Source organism: Dendropsophus ebraccatus, chromosome 4 (assembly GCF_027789765.1).
Source record: "Dendropsophus ebraccatus isolate aDenEbr1 chromosome 4, aDenEbr1.pat, whole genome shotgun sequence".
Classification (NCBI taxonomy): domain Eukaryota; kingdom Metazoa; phylum Chordata; class Amphibia; order Anura; family Hylidae; genus Dendropsophus; species Dendropsophus ebraccatus.
Genome location: NC_091457.1, coordinates 104,619,556 through 104,639,507, shown reverse-complemented (window position 1 = coordinate 104,639,507; position 19,952 = coordinate 104,619,556). Strand labels below are relative to the sequence as shown.

The following is a 19,952-nucleotide window of genomic DNA, read 5'->3' as shown; positions in this document are numbered from 1 at the left end:
GCTTGTGCTCACACTCAATGTGAGACAGAGGCATGGAATATTTGTCTCCTAAGGGGGAGAGCAGAGGGAGCAGAAGACAATGTGAATTGGCACAGAGGCCATTTTTCTTCACTTCCTGGATTTCTATCAGCTAGCAGAGTGGCAGAACTGTACAGGTATGGTAATACATTATATAGACACATCTATGTAACTTTTAATGTACTTTAAATAGAAAAGTTTTCCTTATGTGGAGTTCCCCTTTAAGAGCATTGCTTTGGTTTAAAAGCTCTCTGTACTGGGTGGGAGGGGAGTGGGGGAGAGGCACGGTCTGCATAGCGCGGTCTACAGTAATCTGACCCAGGAAGTCTCCCTCACCTTCCAAATTATAGCAGATCTACTTCAGGCTGGGGCTTGCATCAGGTGACAGGACTACGGAGGTAATTTCTACACAGGTGTAACCCCCACTCATTTCTTCATGCTCCCTGCAGTCTTTGTGGGTCCTTGAGTTTCCCATCCTCTCCATCCCTTCTATACTGTGCCTGCACTCACACTCATGTATACACACTGCTGCTATTATGTGCCTGCACTCACACTCATGTATACACACTGCTGCTATAATCATACCTCCCAACCGTCCCGTTTTCGGCGGGACAGTCCCGATTTCGGGGTCATGTCCCGCCGTCCCGGAACGGGCCCCAAGTGTACCGCTTCCCAAAACACAGCTGGCCCTTTAACTACGAGTGCTCCTGGTGAGCGCTGGCAGATGCGGAGCGGTGATTGGCTGGCTCCTGTGACCGGAAGCTGCATTCTGCCTCCGGCCACAAGAGTGCGGGAGATGCAAACTCCCTCTGATGAGTCTGTTCCCCGGCCTCAGGAGTGTATCAGCCGGCTGGGGAACTACTCCCTGCTCCCGCCCACCAGAAGACCGTGAAGGAGGGAGAAGAGGAGCACTGCTGCTGCACGGCCCAGTATCAGGGGATGGGGGGTGTTAATGAGGCCGAGCAGGAGGCAGTTTACAGGGAAGGGGTTAAGTTACCTTTGAAGTCAGAACATCCCCCACCTTCCGTGCTGAGCACCCAGAGCACTGTACCTGGCTCAGCAGAGAAGGGGGGAGGGGAGGATGGAAGTGACTTAACCCCTTCCCTGCTGTGCACTGAGGTTAGCTGCTATCATGTCTGTCAGCCAGCTGCTGACGCTACCAGTCACTGCCAGGAGGGAAGGAGTTAAGTGTGATGAATGAGGCTTCTCTGCCTGACCAGCCTGGACCACAGACAGTGACCTGGAGGGACTGTGGAAGAAGTGCTAATTATCTGTGTATTGTCTGATGTCCCCTAAAGTCACTATAAGGAAAACCCCTTCTCTAGGGGGAGTAATCAGATGACTTCTAACACTACTACTCCCAGCAGGCTGCTGCATTAGGCTGAGGAGGCAGAGCCAGAACATAACTTTACAAAGTAGCTAAAACTCATTATGGCAGTCCAGAGGGTACAGAGAGATGATAGAGAATCCCTCCTGATAATAGAGAATCCCTCCTGATAATAGAGAATCCCTCCTGATAATAGAGAATCCCTCCTGATAATAGAGAATCCCTCCTGATAATAGAGAATCACTCCTAAAAGAGAGGATATCACCTTTAATACTGTTTCCCCACAATTCTGGTCCATGTATGTAGTTTAATCCATGTCCCTATGTGGTCACCAATAGATGTACAATGTTGCCATGATTGCGCAGCTACTGGTGACCACATATATGTCCATACGCTGTACAAACAACGGCCGTTCCATGTGAACAACTGTTGTTTAACAGTTAACTAACTAACAGCTAACTATGGTCAGAAGTAATGAACGTGTTCAATAACTCCAGCCGTAGGTTGTGTTAAACAACAGCCATTCAAGCTGAACGGTTGTTGTTTGTACAGCATATGAACATAGCCTTAAAGTGTAACGATCATCTTTCACTGGTGGCAGGATACGCTGTCAAAATGCTGCCACCATGCTACAGTACCTGTGAAGGTCCAACAATACCATCAATTGCACTGTATGCAACGACACTACCGGAAGTATTCCATCTCCGCTGCGCGCATATACAGGATATCCTGCCACCAGAGAAAGACGATCAGTACACTTTAAGTTTCACAAAGATTTGAAAAATAGGCCTTGGTACTTATGGCCAAAAGTGGGGAGTTAACAGTTAGAGAAGCACTACAGGAATTTTTTTTCTTGCTTATATAATGCAACTTGGCAATTACTAGAGGTACTTTAGTTATCATGCTATGCAGTTAGTCTACAGTAGCGGCATTAAAGCGACTGTACCACCAGGCCCAGGCTGAAGCACTGGAGGCGGCCAACCCAACCCCAGTGGGAGGAAACCCTAGCCCCTCTATGATAGGGTTCCATTGATTCTAATGCAGTCACGTCATGGAGGGGCTGGAGTTTCTTCCCACTAGGGTACTATTACACCAACAGATCTGATGACAGATTATCTGCCAAAGATTTGAAGCCAAAGCCAGAAACAGACAATAAACAGAGATCAGGTCATAAAAGAAAGACTGGATTTCTCCTCTTTTCAAATCCACTCATGGGTTTGGCTTCAAATCTTTGGCAGATAATCTGTCATCAGATCTGTTGGTGTAATAGTACCCTAAGGGTGGGTCGGCCCGCCTCCAGCGCTTCAGCCTGGGCCTGGTGGTACAGTCACTTTAAGTCATTGTATGGTGGCATTATTTAGTCATATATGTTGGTGATATTTAGATCTTTTGCTAATAGCGATAATTGGCGTGTTCAAATGGGCCTTCACAATGGGTGTATTGAGATCTAGGGCAGCCCAAGCTGTAAATACAGCCCTGGTGATCAGCAGTGTATTATATACTTATCTTCCTCCTGAGTGAGTATAGATCTCTCCATGCTATGTAGGCAGCAGTGTATTATATACTTATTATCCTTCTGTATGAGTGTGTATATATCTCTCCATTCTGTGTAGATATACAGCAGTGTATTATATACTTATCTTCCTCCTGAGTGTGTATATATCTCTCCATTAAGTGTAGGGATGTAATCCACAATATGTTATATTCTAAGTTTTATCACTTATTGCCAGCTAAAGTCTTCAGAAATTAAAAAGATTTTTTTTGCAGAGGAAATGAGCCAAAGCCAAGAGTTAGCTCAGAAGGAAAAGAGATATAAGTTAAAGTGCTATACTTACCATCCTGGTCAAACCATTTATTTCTGCAAGAAAACCAATGTGGCACTACAGTGGAAGACGTGATATGGGACGGTAGGGGCGTGTCTTGGGGATTGGGGGCGTGTCTTGGGGGTTAGGGGCGTGTCTTGGGGGATAGGGTGTGTCTTTGGGTGGGGTTAGGGGCGTGTCCATGTCCCTCTTTCCTCTCAGCCAAAGTTGGGAGGTATGGCTATAATGTGCCGGCACTCACACTAAGCTATACACACTTCTGTATAGAAAAGTTTGTCACTGTCCTCCTGCACAGCTGTTATTCTCACTTTCTGATTGGTCCATGCTGTGAACATACACCCCTCACCCATTGCTGTCATGTGACCACACAGACCTTTGACAGCAGCCCTGCTTCTCTATTCTAGCCTTTTCTACTATGCTACTGCATTACAGGGATCTGCAGTTCCATACATTATACTCCACATGCTGATTGCTATTCTGTTCCGTAAATTATATGACATATTCAGCTGTTTCTCATTGTTTGTTTCACCTGTTCTACATGTTATTCAGAATTTAAAAAAAAATCATTATTGTTAGGATATTGACCCAATTGTCTGCATTTCAATAATTTCTAATGAAAAATTTTGCTTTGGTTTAAAGTGACTCTGTACCCACAATCTGACAAACCACACTTCTTGTACCTTCAGATAGCTGCTTTTAATCCAAGATCTGTCCTGGGGTCCGTTCGGCAGGTGATGCAGTTATTGTCCTAAAAAACAACTTTTAAATTGTTACCCCTGTGCCCAACGGCCATGGCCAAGATTGTGTATGCAATAGGCTGGCACAACCTCTCTGTCCCTCCTCCCCACCCTCTTCATCATTAGGAATGCTCCAGGCAGATTTTCTCCTATTCATCGCCTGTGTCAGCCTGGCACATGGTCTGGATCGTTAAGGCATCTGTGTGGTTTTAACAGTTCATATGTTGTAGCCAGCTCAGCACCTTTACACAGCTTACTGCTCCGCACGAGCCCCCACTCCAACAACGTGTAAATAATACTGAAGAAAGTTCACCTGGGCTCAGCGATGCAGTGCTTGAATAAACTTGCTTTATTTTAAGATCCAAAGAACAACGGAGACATATAGTGCGCTCTCTCAGACCCACGCCATCTGTGTGGTTTTCACTGCAGAGAAATAGGAAAAATGGTTAAGAGGAGGGACGGAGGGATGGTGCAAAGTTAGGGCATAAATACTCCAAGCCACGGCCGTTGGGCATTGGGCTGCAAGTTTATAAGTTGTTTTTTAGGACAATAACTGCATCACCTGCCGAACGGACCCCAGGACAGATCTTGGATTAAAAGCAGCTATCCAAAGGTACAAGTGGTTTGGGGGGGTCAGATTGTGGGTACAGAGTCGCTTTAAGAGAGTATTTGGATTACAAGCACAGTCCCGGAACGAATTATGCTCGTAATCCAAGGCACCACTCTAATTAGATTCCAATACAACATTTGACTAAAAGGAATACCATAGCCACCCCTAGCACATGCACAATGTCAGCTGATCCTTGTTTTTCAACATGTTGGAAAAAACTAGAACGACAGCAAGGGTATGCTAGCCGTTGCTTTGTGTAACAGGAGCAGTGGCAGCAGACCACCGCTATCTCCTATAGGCTCCCCGGACTCCCCCCTCCCGCAGCTACTCCCCCCTCACAGATGTGTGTTTAGTCTGTGAAATGTGTCCAAGTGCCTAAGTGTATAACATTACTGGACACAATTTTAAGCATTGGTTTTGATGTAAACTGTTTCACTTAGTTCCTTAAAGGAGAAGTCCGGCTGTTGGAGAGGATGATGGTAGAGGGATGCTCAGTGTCCTTCTGCCATCATCCTATTCAGTAGCCACAGCCCGCACAGCTCTTGGAGTCGGGTCGTGACATCACCATTTTATCCAGGAAGTGAAGCCTTGATGTAGTAGTAAGTGCAGGAAAAAAGAGCACTTTATGTGCATTTCCCATAAGCGCATATTAGTGATCTGTATAACTTTTGGGCAGCAATACAATACTCTTATAAAAATTTTCACCTTTAAGCAGCACCACATATGGGGAATTTATGTGTCCTGCAAGCTGATAGATCAGGAGGAATTTTATTGATGAAACCAGAGATGATATAATGAACCCCAATGCGCCATTGTATAATATATGCTAAAATTATTATGTTAATTTGTTTTCCCTGAGACCCATTGGCATCACAACATATGGGGTAAATTCGCCCCTGCGAGCCCCTGGAACAAAGGAATATTTAATGAACAAATAACAATTAAATTTGAATCCCCTCCTCCATGAGGTATAAATAGGCTCCACCTCCCCCTAGACCTCAGTCTAATTATAAAGAAACATAAAACACAGGGAGGGAGTCTTGTGATGCCAATGGGTCTCAGGGAAAACAAATTAACATAATAATTTCAGCTTCCCTTACGTCCCATTGGCATCACAACATATGGGGAATTAGCAAGCATTATCCCCAATGGGCGGGTTATTTATTACGTCCGCATTAAGAACAGATCTTGCAAAGGTTGTTCTTGACAAGAAAGAAGTATCCAGCCTGAAATATCTCACAAAGGTAGTCAAAGTAGACCAGGTAGCTGCCTGGCATATGGCATATGTCCTCAAGTGGCACAGCGGCACGCTCTGCCCAAGTGGAGGCCACAGCTCTAGTAGAGTGAGCCCTGGTAAATTCTGGTGGATCCAGATCTGCAGAGGAGTAACATAAGGCAATGGAGTCACAGATCCATCTGGATATTGAAGGTTTTGAAGCCTTCCTCCTCTTATTCTTTCCTGCGAAAGGGATAAAGAAATTCTCGTCTTTATGAAAATCACCTACTCTATGTAGATAGATCTTGATAGCTCTGGATACGTCCAATAAAGAAAGATCCAAGTCTTCTTCAGATGATCCAGTAGGAGAAAATACAGGCAATACTATAGGCTGGTTTATGTTGGCAAATGAAGCCACCATAGGCAGGAATCCTGGAAGGAACCTAAGGATAACCTTGTCTTGGAAAAAAAATCACGTATGGAGGTGCGGAGCCAAGGGCTTGAAGTTCTCCAACTCTCTTAGCAGAGGTAATGGCTAGTAAAAGAGAAACTTTCAATGTTAACTTGAAGTCTACACCCTCCCACGGCTCAAAGGGAGGAAGACACAGGCGTCTCAACACAAAGGATAAGTCCCATGGGTCTACCTGCTTTACCAGGTTAGGCCTAGTCTAGCCTTAACAAAATTCTTTACCTCCAAGATCTGAAAAAAACGTGAGTTTAGGTGTACAGAGAGGGCTGCTATCTGTACCTTGATGGAACTAGGTTTTAATCCTTTATAGAAGCCTTTCTGTAAAAACTCCAATGACTGTGGAGTAGAATGTTTAAGTCCATCAATACTCCTGCTTGCACACCAATCTTGAAAAATCTTCCAAATACGTGCATAAGATTTATTTGTAGTGCTACTACAAGCGTGAGCAAGGGTATACTATACCTTCTCAGAAAAACTAGAGTCCAATACGGTCCTTTCAGTCTCCAAGCTGTCAAGCTGAGGCTTGAAAGATTCCTGCACAGATGTTGACCCTGAAATATTAGATCCAGATGCAGAGGTAACCTCCAAAATTCCCCTCTGCTCATATTTATGGGCAGGGTGAACCATGACCTCTTCGTCCAGAAGGGAGTTATATTACTGACGACTGATGTAGACTGATCTTCGTCAAACTCTGGGAATCATGGCTATGGGAGGAAAGATATACGCCAGCTGGTATGTCCATGGTATTGTCATTGAGTCCACTACCATGGGATTGTCTGCCCTGTAAAGGGAACAGAAATTCCTCAGTTTGGCCTTGCTTGCTGATGCCATGAGGTCTCTCTGAGGAAGCCCCCGTCTCTGGGTAAGCTGAATGAACACTCTCCTTGAGAGAGACCATTCCCCCGGTAATGTCAGGTCTCGACTCAGTCGATCCACCAATGTATTGTAGACACCCCTGATATGAATCGCAGAGAGTCTGGTTATTCTGGTTTCTGACCAACAGAAAATCTTCTCTACTTCCCGGAGGAGAGAAGGGGGTCTGGTACCTCCCTGTTTAGGTACGCCACGCAGGCCATGTCGTTCATCTGGATTCTGACTGCTCTCTGTAAAATAAGAGGAGAAAAATGAAGACGAGCTGGGTAAATCACTCTGAGCTCCCTCACGTTGGAGGGCAGAGCGGATTCCTGTTGACTCCAAGATCCTGCAGTCGTGATGACTTTCAGATGAGTTCCCAACCTGTTCCTGAAGCATCTGTCGTGATGGTTATCCGGTGTGGTTCTGAAATTAAAAACTACATGTTTGACTTGTCTCCACCACATTAGAGAATGTCTTGTTTGAGTCGATGGAACATGCATCGCATCCAAGTCCTTCAGGCCTCGGTTCCATACTGTTAGTGCTTCTTTCTGAAGAAATCTCATGTGCCATAACGCCCATGGCACCGCGTCCGCAGCTGAGGCAAGGAGCCCTAGAAAGCGCATTAATGTTCTTATGGATACCTGACGAGGAGGAATTAGGAATTAAGTCTGATTTCTCTATGTTGATGAACCAACCTAATTGTTGAAGAATGTCCTGGACATAGTTCAACTGAACTCTCAGAAGATCCTGAGTCTGAGTCATAATCAACCAATCGTCCAGGTAAGGGATAATCTTTATCACCTGTAAACGGAAGCGAGCCATCATGGTGACACTACCTTTGTGAAAACAAAGGGTGCGGAGGTATTCCGGATGGAAGGACTTTGAATTGTAAGTGTCTTACCTTCCCCTGGATTTGGATGGTGATTCTTAAAAATCTCCTGTGAGCCTTCAGAATTGGTACATGAAGATATGCATCCGGTAGATCTATGGTGACCATAAAATCTCCCTCCTGGAGGAAAGATTCTACCGATCTTATGTTCTCCATGTGGAACGTCTTCTTTACAATGCACCTGTTGAGATATTGCAAATCTATAATAAGCTTCCACTTTCCGGATGGCTTCGGCACTAGAAACACTGGGGAGTAAACTCCCTGACCGATCTCGGATAGAGGAACATGCTCTAGAGCCTCAATGGAAAAGGAGGTGAAGAATTTCTGTCTCTAGGACTAAGTGTCTTTCTGGCTTAAGAATTCTTGACAGAAGAAATATTGGAGGAGGAGGAAGAGATGATAAATCAGGCAGGGAGAAACAAACTCAGACGTCCCCCCACTGGACTGCTTCTGGCATCAGAAGTCTGGTTTCTTATTGGTGTCCTTATTCTGCTGCTTCCCGGAACCTCTTCTGGAATAGTTTCTTCCTTGACCTCTGTACTGGTATCTCCCTTTGCCTCGCTGAGGAGATTTTGCTCTGCGAAAGGAATCACAGCTTTTATAGGACAATGGTAGGGACTTCCCCTCCTTGTCAGACAATTCCTCCATTAATTTATCCAGCTCAGAGCCAAACAGCCTACCTGGCTGGAACTCCATATTACAGAGCTGAATTTTGGAGTTAGCATCTCCAACCCAGGGTTTTAACCATAGCGCCCTTCGGCAGCGGTCGAGAGCGTACTAGTTTTTTTACGCTAACCTGGTTCCCTGAGATGCAGCATCGCAGAGGAAGTCAATGGCCATAATGACCTTTTTAAGGAGCGAAGGACCTTGTCCCTGCTAGCTCTACCTTCCAAATTTTCCTGGACCTTGGCCAGCCATCTTCTTAGGCTTCTAGAAACCTCAAAAAAAGATATGGAGACTGCCCCTTGGGCTGCCGCATATGATCTCATGAGGGCTACCCCCACCCTTCTATACATCGGATCCTTCAGATTGGATCCGTCCTCTGCAGGCAGCACAGTACATTTTGACAGTTTGGCTATGGCCGGGTCCACCTTTGGAGGCTCAATCCAGTCCTTACTTTTAGTATATAGAAGAGAGATCACAGCACTTTGCACTCAGATGTTTTCTATTAGATCCAAATGAGCCACAGAAAATCCTTCCAGAGGAAGACAGCCAGACCTAGAGGTAGCAAAGCTTACCTTCTGCCTTGGACACACAGCTAATCCGGCGTGCAGAGAGCGCGCGTGCCGCTGCCGGCCCCCGGAAGTAACATCACGCCAACGCCGCAGTGCTGAGACGCACGCAGCGCTGATGCGTTCCACAGACGAACGCGACTGGAAGAAAAGCCAGCGGTTTGGGTGACACGCAGAGTGTGTTCCAAGACGCACTAGGTAAGAAAAACTTAAAAGCTAAGACCTGCAGAAGCAAATGTCAGGATACTACCTGGACACCGGCTCCAGGGGCATCCCAGCAATCATTACCTGGAGAGAAAACCTGAATGCAACAGGTAAACAAGCATAAAAACAGAGGAGGGACAAAGTCCCCTAGGGCTAACAGCAACAAAGTAAAAAAGACTGAGGTCTAGGGGGAGGTGGAGCCTATTTATACCTCATGGAGGAGGGGATTCAAATGTAATTGTTATTTTTTCATTAAATATTCCTTCGTCCCAGGGGCTCACAGGGGCGAATTTACCCCATATGTTGTGATGCCAATGGGACGTAAGGGAAATGTACAATTCTTGACTGGCTGAATTTTTTCTGGGTGAGTCTCAAGCCTTGCTAGGTCCGAACAACTCTACGCCTGTCGCAACGAATATGTCCCTGCTCAAGAGGGGGTTACTGCAGGCGCACGCTGGCAAAAATCTGCACCTTCTCCCTGGCATACACCCCTGAAAGAGAAGTATTATAATCCTTAAAGTGACTGTACCACCAGGCCCAGGCTGAAGCACTGGAGGCGGGTCGACCCACCCTTAGTGAGAAGAAACCCCAGCCCCTCCATGACGTGACTCCATTAGAATCAATGGAACCCTATCATAGAGGGGCTAGGGTTTCCTCCCACTAAGGGTGAGTCGCCCGCCTCCAGTGCTTCAGCCTGGGCCTGGTGGTACAGTCACTTTAAGGCAAGATGGTGTGTGTCCTCCCCTTTTTTGTTTTTGAAAAAGCATAGTGTGACTTTTCATCTGCTGTACTAAGCTTCCTTGGCTGACCAAGATCTATGGTCATTAACATTGCCCATTTACCAGTCCCCGTGCCCTTGTAGCGCTGCATCATGGGTCACCTTCTCACAATTTCTTAATCCATCAAAACCTGGCAGGAAAGGGAGAGAGCCTGTTTAGCCAGTCAGCAACTGCAGCAGGATCCTATCCCAGTCACATACTGGCTGAGCAGGGCATCTGTCAGCCAAGTTGTGACGTAGCAGGAAAGCAGGAAGGGAGGTAGCGATGGAGAATCCCGGCAAGAGGTCCTAAAGTGGGACATGGCGCCGCAACGGCACAGGGACTGGTAAGTATAGCATCTTTTTTATGTTACCCCACCCCCTGACCATGCTGATTATTGCGTAGTATACTTACCCATCCCTCTGCAGCACTTCATCAGTAGCTCTCGGACAGCCACTGGCTTCCTGCTATATTACAACCTGCGGGAAAGTACCTGCTCATTCTGTCAGTGACGTCCCACTTCAGTCACTGACTGACTGAGCAGGCATTCCTGACCTCAGGCTGTGGTACTGCAGAACAGGGAGCCAGAGGAAGCTGATGGGGGTCCAAGAGCAGTGATACAGCCCTGCAGGGATGGGTGAATATACATTCATTATGTCCACCCACACTGGATATTTAATTGTGACCAGAATTCGTTTAAATAAAACTATCACACCAAGATATATAAATCACTATTATGACATCACAAACTGCACAGTCTTCAGCATATTTACACACACAGAGTGGTACCTTGGTTTAAGGGTAACTTGGATTGAGAGCATTTTGCAAGAAGAGCTCAGTTTTTCAAAACTGGACTTGGTTTAAGAGCATTGCTTTGGTTTAAGAGTTCCCTGTGCTGGGTGTGCAGCACATTTGTTTTACCTGTTATTCAGAATTTCTAAAAAATATTATTTTTGGGGTTGGCAACCATTTTTGCCTGCATTTCAGTTATTCCTTATGGGAAAATTTGCTTTAGTTTAAGAGTGGATTTGGGTTACAAACACTGTCCCAGAACAAATTATGCTGGTAATCCAAGGCACCGCTGTATCTTTATTAGAGCATTTAGAGAAGAATTGAGGCTTATAATACTACTAAATGCTTCGCTTTGTACAAGCATACCTAAAAGAATTGAAGCTGTGGTAACAAATATGGATTTGATTGTTTATATTCTGTTAATTTGCTTAACATTCTTTTAAATAATTAAAAAAAACACTATATAACATATCTATTTTTGAGGGCATTCTTACTTTGCAGTATTTTCCACACTTGCCTATATATGTTGTACTGTATATATCTGTGTAACACATGGACACGATGTAAGAGACTGCCAAAGAAAACAAGTAATATTAAAGGAACTTTACCATCACTTCAAAGCTGCCTGAACCATGAATGAGGTCCCAACAGCTTCTACCTGGCCCCCCAGCCTTGACTGATCACTTTATCAATCTGATCTATCAAGAATAGTTAGGAAGGGAGAATGCACAGGGGACCTCCCCAATGACTCATGGTCAGGCAGCAAGAAAGGGATAATTAATCATTTATAAGCAAAGGGATACTGTTCTCATGTGCTAACAGAAAGGCATACATGGGTATCATGCCTAAATGTAGTGCCAACAAGCACTTTTGTTAAAAGACACACAGACATCTCTTGACCCTGCAAGCCTACAATAAAACTCTAATCAATCAGAGATAACATGAAACTTCAAGAGTTAAGGCCCTATTCCACCAACAGATCTGACGACAGATTATCTGCCAAAGATTTGAAGCCAAACCCAGGAGTGGATTTGAAAAGAGGAGAAATCCAGTCTTTCCTTTATGACCTGTTCTCTGATTATAGTCTGTTCCTGGGTTTGGCTTCAAATCTTTGGCAGATAATCTGTCGTCAGATCTGTTGGTGGAATAGGGCCTTTAGTGATACAGTCTCCACCTGCTCACAGGGAGCAGAAATTCTAGGACGGACAGTAACATCAACCCCAATCAGTCTCCCCCCCTCCCCAGCCATAACCACATTCTGGACACATTAATCCAATGTGTAACCATTGTTTTATTTTTGTAAAAATATATATATGTATATACACACACAATGAATGCTCGTGAACACTTTCCTGCAGGAACCTCCACGTCACTGTCAATGTGTCTGAATACAAGAACCAAGCAGCTGCATTTTATAAAACTGGTCACTAAGTCGTTGAGTGGACCCTCTGAGCTGCCACAAGCTGCTCCAATACTGGAAGATGAGAAGATACATCTTGGGTTCACAACTGTGTGATAAACAATGAATGGAATCTCCAACTATCTCTAATATGCAGCAGTAAAGCTGAGGGCAAACACTTTTTTTTTTTTTTTTTAAATTGCAGCAATTGTGTCAGAAGAAAGGTGAAATGTAAAGGAAGGAATGTAAAGGTGAAATGTAAAGGAAGGAATGTACTTCTTACTAGATACACTTTTGGCAAAAAAAAAAAAAATTGCAACAAAGAAGGCAGTTGCCATTTATGACCCCGGCTTTAAAATAACTTTCTACCTCCAATCTAGCTACTCTGCATTCGGTGCACAGATCCAGTTCAGGTGTTGTTTACAATTGAGTACTTCAATGGAATTGAGTTGGAAAAACACACCCAAACTCCTGGAGACAAGAGTGGTGCTGTCTCTGGAGGAAAGAGGCCATATTTTTTTTTATTTTTAACACTAGATAACCCTTGTAATCTTCTTCTGCCCCCTTTGCCACTCTCAATCATTTAGGATGGGTAGAGGATGACTGCAGTACAGGTAAATAGACTTTATTGCTTCCCAGAGATAAGCGAACGTACAGTAAGTTCAGCCAAATTTGAACCCACTCACGTGGCTATAGAATGTAACTGCCTGGAGAAGGTGGATGGAGCTGCACCATCTTTTCCAGGCAGTGTAATTCAATGGCTACATAATCATGTTAGGGTTTGGGCAAACATTTCTATAACATTCTATAACTCCACTTATCTCTACTCCCTATTACATACTAGCTGTAATGTTCTTCAAAGGGATGAGTGATAGTATAAATCTTCCCATCCAATGTGTTCACTACGTTGTATTGCCACATGCTGTGACCCTCCAGATATTAACATCCATATGTGTGACTTGCATGAGCCACTATTTCTATAACCTCCAGAATCAATTACCAAAGATGTCCCAGATATCAGCCCCCTTTGCTGGACCTTTCATAAACTCCTGCCAGGGTACTGAACAAGTCAAATACATATATAATACCTCCTATACAATACTAGCTCATACAGGCAAATTTAAAGTTAAAAAAATTAACATTAAATGAACAAATGTCTGAGGTTAAATCTGACAACCAGACAAAAGTAAAAAGAGTGAACAAAACATCTGAAAACAGTTTACATTGCTATAGAAGGTTTAGGAACTTTGCGAGTTCTTTGCTTTAGCAAGTGAAATATTCAGATAGATGAATCCCACTGCACACCTCCATCCAACCAAGTCCTTATTTATTCAGTACGCAAGAACAGGATGCATGTGGGGGTGGGCAGAGCAAACAGCCTACAGTCCTTTCACATGCTTCCATGCTTTTTCAAAGTCATGTAATTAATCCTTTGATTTGCATCATGGTTTATACTTCAGTCACATCCAAAGCTGCCTTCCCAATTCTCATTCCTGTCAACAGCAAATAAGCACATCCTATCTGAGCTGGTAGATCTTGAGCAAGTACCCACAAGGAGGCTGCAAAAATTGCTGTACAACCACAATTTTTTTTTTTTTTAAATTAAAAACAAAGCTGTTTCCTAAAACATTAATGTATCTACACCTCCCATAGAATATGCTGCAGATTACACTTGAACCCCCTAATGCAGTATAAACACTGGTGTGAATAAGAAGAAAGGCCAGAAAAAGCATTGCTGTATAGTACAGAGCAAACGTGTCATTACAAACACGATAAAAATCAACAATCACAACAGCTTACAGATGCGGACCACCCCACAGTCTATGTAAAAACAGAACTCCCCACCGCCCAAGCATCAATGCTTTCTGGGAACACAATACAGATTGTAACACGAAGTCTTCACCCTGTGTGTGGGGGGAGCCAGAAAGGCAATCAGTGCTCAAAATAGGGGAAAACCCACAGGTGGCTGCAGGGCACTGGGCCAGTATATCCATGTACACATGCAGTAGTTACACCAATAGAAAAATAATGGACTTTAAAAATATCAGCACTGGGATAAACAGGAAAAGTCCTCCATTTTAATGTAATGAGGTGAAGACACTGGAATCCCTCACTACATGAGCAGAAGAAGAAGCACCACCTATGACCAGAGGAAGAAGGTAACACTGGAGAGCACAGGGCAAGCCATGCTTATTATTTCTTCAAAGGAAGCCCAGGTACTGATGGCATCCGGAAGGACAGACTATCAGTCGTCAATCGTCGGCAGCCAGAAAGCCTAGGAAAGAGGGAAAATTACCATTCAATATAAAGGACGGTTAATGTGAGGAAATCCTTGTTACACTGATTGTACAGGTAGTAGCCAACCAGTTCTATATGGCACTTTCAGTTAGCCAGCCCTCACCATGTTGGAGCACGCACTAGCGAAGGTCATGAATTTGGGGTTGAACTGCAGGCAGGTGATGGGTCCTGTGTGTTTACCATCTAACACAGCCACCTTCATGCCACTCTCTCCATTCCACACATGGATCTTTCCATCTTCTGACCCTGTACAAACACAAATAAGTCACATCAGCAAACTACAAATTAGTAAGAAGACAAAACTTCCCTCTTTTCCATGATCTTACCAATCATTATGAACTGAGAATCTGGGGTGAAGGAGGCTTCAAGGGTAACGCCTTTAGTATTGTTATAACCCTGGTAAAAAAAAACAAAACAAAAAAAAAAACACAAATTATCTTACCGCACCAACCCCTAGCATCATTCATAGGTCACTCCATTTACTTACTCCAAATGTGTGCAGCACAGCTCCTTTAAATGCATCCACCAGCCGCAGGAAGCCACCATTGGTCGCCAGTAGGATTAATTTACCATCATTGCTAAATTTTAATGACGTCCACTCGCAGGTTCGGTCATAAGTCATCTTAAATGTGGCGAACGGACCCTGTGTGAAGGGGAGAACATTTATTACCCAAACTTTCGGCAACCAAAGTCAAGATTGTGGACAGGAAGGATTTCATGAAAAGAGAAACCACATAAAAACATGGCACTGCATTTGTGAAACCTGATACTCCTGGGCACTCCACTCACCATCTGAATAAGATGGATTTATTAAAACAGCATGTTAGTAGCATCAGAGAGGTGGGCTGTCCAACAAGTTTACTCTTAGGAGCTAATGCATGCACCATCATGTGAGTAATGCCAACTCGTTTTTTATAGTTTGTTCTACAAATAAAACAATGCACATAGCCAGAAATTTCCAATAGCTGCAAAACTCAGAATGCAGTTATGTTTGCCCAGTTTACAGACTTTGAGAGGGGGCAAATCCTTGGACTGAGATGGAGAATGGTCATTTTGACAAATTGTCATCCAGTCTGTTCTGACCAAGCTGTTAGGAGGTATGGAAGCAGTGGATACATGAGGGCAAAAAGATACTGGTTCCAGATAGCCCAGACAGAGCACAAGTTGAGGATTGTTTGATCTGCTGGCAGGCACAAGCAGTTCCCACAGATATCTTATCAATCATCCAAAGAAGGCACCTTCACTACCCACTCCTGTCTCTGCCAAGACCATATTCAGGCACTTCGCTAAAAGGAAATTTCGTGTGTCCTGTGCAACCGAGCAAGCCTCCATCGGCCTTAAATAGCAGTGGTGTCATGAACAAGAAACCTGACCTGGTACTGCTGGGGTGATCTGGAAATCCATTGCATATGACAGTCGGTCCCCCCTAGTAGTGATATGAGGCACACTAACAGCTAAGTTGTATGTGCAGGACATCTTGCAACCATGTGCGTTGTGTACTTTTGCAGGACTAACAGCTGGTACTCATCAGCAGAATAATGCTCACCCAAAAACAACAATGGTTTCTGGGAATGTCTCCACCAGATAGTAACATTTCCTGGACCTGGTGACGAGATTTATCACAAATAGAGATTTTGTGACCAACTGAAACACCAGTTTCTGCAGCCTATGAGTGTTCAGGATCTACAGACCCATTTGCAAGATTGGATAACCAAGTGCCCAAAGATCCTATGATCACCCAGTCTTGAATGCAGCCGTCTGAATGCTCCATTAATGTCTGCATTTACCTTATCAAAAGAGCGCAGGTCATAAAGTTTCACCATCTCAGAATTCACCCCTGCTGCAAAAATAAGGCCCTCTGGATCAAATGAACATACTGGCTTCCCCTGCAGGTGCATCAGGCCCTGTGTAAAAGTAAGGGAAAAGCTTGTCAGTAAAGTGGCTTCCAGTGATATGTAAATATTAGGATGACGATAATGATGACTGACCTGACAGTTGGGAGAGCGAAGATCCCACAGTCTGATAGTTTTATCTAACGACCCAGAAATAAAGGCGTCATCCACGGGAGACATGGACAGAGCCACAACCCTAGGAACAGCAACAGAAAACAGACAACAGTAAGAGATGTAGAGAAAGGAGATATTGGGATGCAGAAGGCCAGAATATGGCTGCAATTAATATTATCATACAACACAGACAGGTTAGTGAAGGAGGAGTTTCCCTTTATTTAGTCTTTGTTTTTTACACCTTCCCTTACCTTTTGCTGTGGCCTGGAAAATAACGAATGTACTTGTTATCGTGAAGCGACAGGTAACGGATTGTATCTACACAAGAAAAAGGTATAGAAGTTATCAAATGCAGCACCAAGCAGTCTATCTGCAGACAATTTTACAGTTTACATTAGAATTAATCTCCATATAAAATAGTGTCACACTGAACACGTTACTTATCCTGTGCTGATCCTAAGTTACATCCTGTATCATACAGCAGAGCAGCACATTCCAGCTGGTAGGGTTACTATACATATAATACGCTACTTACATTCATCTGCTGTTAAACAATGCCATACCTACTATTTTTCTGGTGGTGTCACTGGGTACATATGTTGCTTATCCTGCACCAATCTAGAGTTAATACCATATTAGACAGGTTTATTTCGCCCTGTGTAATAATGCTAAACATCAGACAACCACACATCTACTTGTGTAACAGGAGAAATGCAGCCAGCAACTGATAGTCGCACAACTGATCGATCCTTAAGAAGGCTCTGTAAACAAGTGTCGATCACTGAGAAAGGTGCTTTTTTAACAATGTCCACAGGCCACGTGACACAGCCCTTACAATCTGTACTATACTCCAGAGTTGTATTTGCTAGTCTGCTGGTGGCACTACTGTGTATCACACAGTACTTATCCTCCATTGACCCGGATTTGCATCCTGTATTATAAGCTACAGCTGTGGCCACATTACTGTGGGTTGTCCTCGAAAACAAAAACGTCAGAAAGCTTGTGGACTAAACTGTTTATGGAGAATTATTCTTGTAAAGACTTAATCTATAACAAAGTGAGGAGTAATATAATATTAAAGAATATAACATTAGCACAACTCATTAAACAAGCCAAGAAGTGTCTAGGACCAAAGAGCAAATGTCATCGCCGCTTGTGCTGTGTCCCGGGCAAGGCAGTAGCCTGTACAGTTATCTCCAACCGCGGGTGATGTCACAGACCCTTAAACTGTACAAACAACTACCTCAGTCCGGACCCACGCACTCCTCCACCCACCATCATCATCATTTCGGAGATTACTGGACTCCATCTCTGAAGACAGCGACTTATCTCTTAGAATATGGAAAAAGCAAAACACAGTACACAGGATTGAAACTTCAGGCAGCCCTGCAGCTAGCATTGTCATACCATCAATCTTGTTGGAGCTGTAGACCACAGTGTTGGCAGCATGTGTGTAGCGGATGAGGTCTACGCCATACTTCTTGCTGTATAATGTCCTTTTGGGCCTGTAAGATCAAACAGAATATGAAGCATTAAAGTCACAAAGGCAAGAAATCCCAGAAGTCTCCATTCCTCAAAAAATGGATGTGTAAGCGTATGATATTAATGCTGTCCTTTACATTACAATCCACCTGGGGTTTCTAACCGGTATATACCATACATTCCCTGACAGCAGTGGTGGTCCACCTTATACAGTGACTGGCTTAGGAGGCAATTTCTTGTGAAAAAGGTGAGCAGCAGGTAAAGGGCGCCATCGTAAAGGTAATAGGACAAAGATTTAGGACAGAAGAAAAAGTCTGAAAAGACACTTACCACTTCATGATAACTAACGTGCAGGATACATATCATGCATAGCCGCCAGTGAGGACACCAAACACCTAGCTGATATGTATCCTGCACGTTACTATAAATAAACTTATCCCGAGCGCCTTTTCATACTTTTTCTACGGTCATGAACTTGGACTATGTGATTCATAGAAGGGAGCACCTCAGTGTTTCATCGGCCTCTCAAGTCCCATCATACATGTTGCTTCTCTCATTTTTACCAAATTTATTATTGAAAAATCATGAATTCTGCTACATTTGTATGGAATCTACCTAATCCCCTGTGAACCTAAAGCGTACCTGTCATTATGATTTCTACCCTGATCGGCGTGCAATTGCTCTTGCTGCCAAAAGTTTGAGTAACTATGTACACAACCACATGCTCAATTCTGTGCATGAGCCCTATTGAATCACAGGGGGCTTGTGCACGGAATTGACCCAGTGTGCGTGTCGACTGGGCGAGAAATCATAATGACAGGTACCAACACTAAAACTACCAAATGAGGAGCGAGATTTGTTATACCCATTCACAGGCTGCGGGTTTTAATGCAAGCGCCAGCAGCTAACCCAGCTACTTGTTAAAGGGGAACTATAGCTGTGTATATCTTCAGATCCATTTCAGGGGGTCCCCGCATGCCGACAGTCGATACCATAAGCATCATGTCTGCTCACCAGGACCCCTCTTTCTGCACGGTAAGAAGTATCGTTATATTCATTAGCACAGGCTTTGTACAGGGATGTGGCCCTGTCCGGGCTCCTGGCCTGGTATATTACGCCACACTAGGATTATCATATACATTATCCAGCCCCGTCCCCCATTACCCGCCACTCACTTTCCCTCCTGACAGTCATACAGCACTATGGAGTCGTCGTCACTACTGGAAATCACCGTCTCTCCAGTTGGACTGAAGTCAAAACAGTTGATCTTATCCGAATTTTCCCGGAAAACTTTGGCGACACGGAAACTACGTAACACATTGTCGGTTAACTTCATGGCGCCCCCCACGTTGGGGTGAGCCCCCCAAGAAGGTCAGGAAAGAAATGGGGTAGAGGTGAGAGCACCAGGAATGGGGTGAGAGGGTGAAGGGGCAGAGAGGGGATCAGGGGGTCGCCAGGAAGGGAATAATTAATAAAAACAGTGGCTGCCCCCCTTATTACTGCTGCCCGGTATGAGAGGCCCCTCCAGGTGCCGGAGGTAAAATGGAGGAGACAAGTTCCGGGTCACCGGCGACCGATTTTATGAGGCGAATAGGAAATGATGTGACGCAACGTCCAGAAGAAGCCGGATAACGTGAATCCCTGACACCGGGCGTCCTGTGCTGAGTGCGGCTCAGATTTGGCGCCTCTCGGCCGCTCTCATTGTCTCCGCCATGTTGGTGCAGAAGCCGGGGGGCAGGGCTACGCAGTTCACGGCACTCATAAAGTACAGCGTTTCCTATTGGTTATAGAAGCGGTTGCGTCAGACGTAGATTTTTTTCACCCAAGCGTCGTGAGC

General features: G+C 44.5%; 1 protein-coding gene across 1 annotated transcript; it reads right to left on the bottom strand.

The window, feature by feature from the left end:
* Positions 1–12,203: 12,203 nt before the first annotated feature.
* WDR82 (WD repeat domain 82) lies at positions 12,204–19,948 on the bottom strand. Its single transcript, XM_069966606.1, has 9 exons — positions 19,291–19,948; positions 18,041–18,138; positions 16,885–16,951; positions 16,616–16,715; positions 16,415–16,531; positions 15,115–15,270; positions 14,954–15,023; positions 14,731–14,873; positions 12,204–14,604 (listed from the first exon to the last, which is right to left on the bottom strand). Exons 1-9 carry the CDS (start codon positions 19,449–19,451, stop codon positions 14,575–14,577), a joined length of 942 nt encoding a protein of 313 aa, XP_069822707.1. The 5' UTR covers positions 19,452–19,948; the 3' UTR covers positions 12,204–14,574.
* Between the last annotated feature and the right edge of the window lie 4 nt (positions 19,949–19,952).

Bases quoted from the DNA above. Each gene is read 5' to 3' on its own strand.
- WDR82 (XM_069966606.1), bottom strand. From the start codon at position 19,451: ATGAAGTTAACCGACAATGTGTTACGTAGTTTCCGTGTCGCCAAAGTT. The intron at 16,532-16,615 runs GTCAGTCATCAT...ACTTTTACACAG, and splicing joins TTCGCTCTCCCAACTGTCAG to GGCCTGATGCACCTGCAGGG. The intron at 14,874-14,953 runs GTAAGATCATGG...GTGTTTGTACAG, and splicing joins TTCTCAGTTCATAATGATTG to GGTCAGAAGATGGAAAGATC.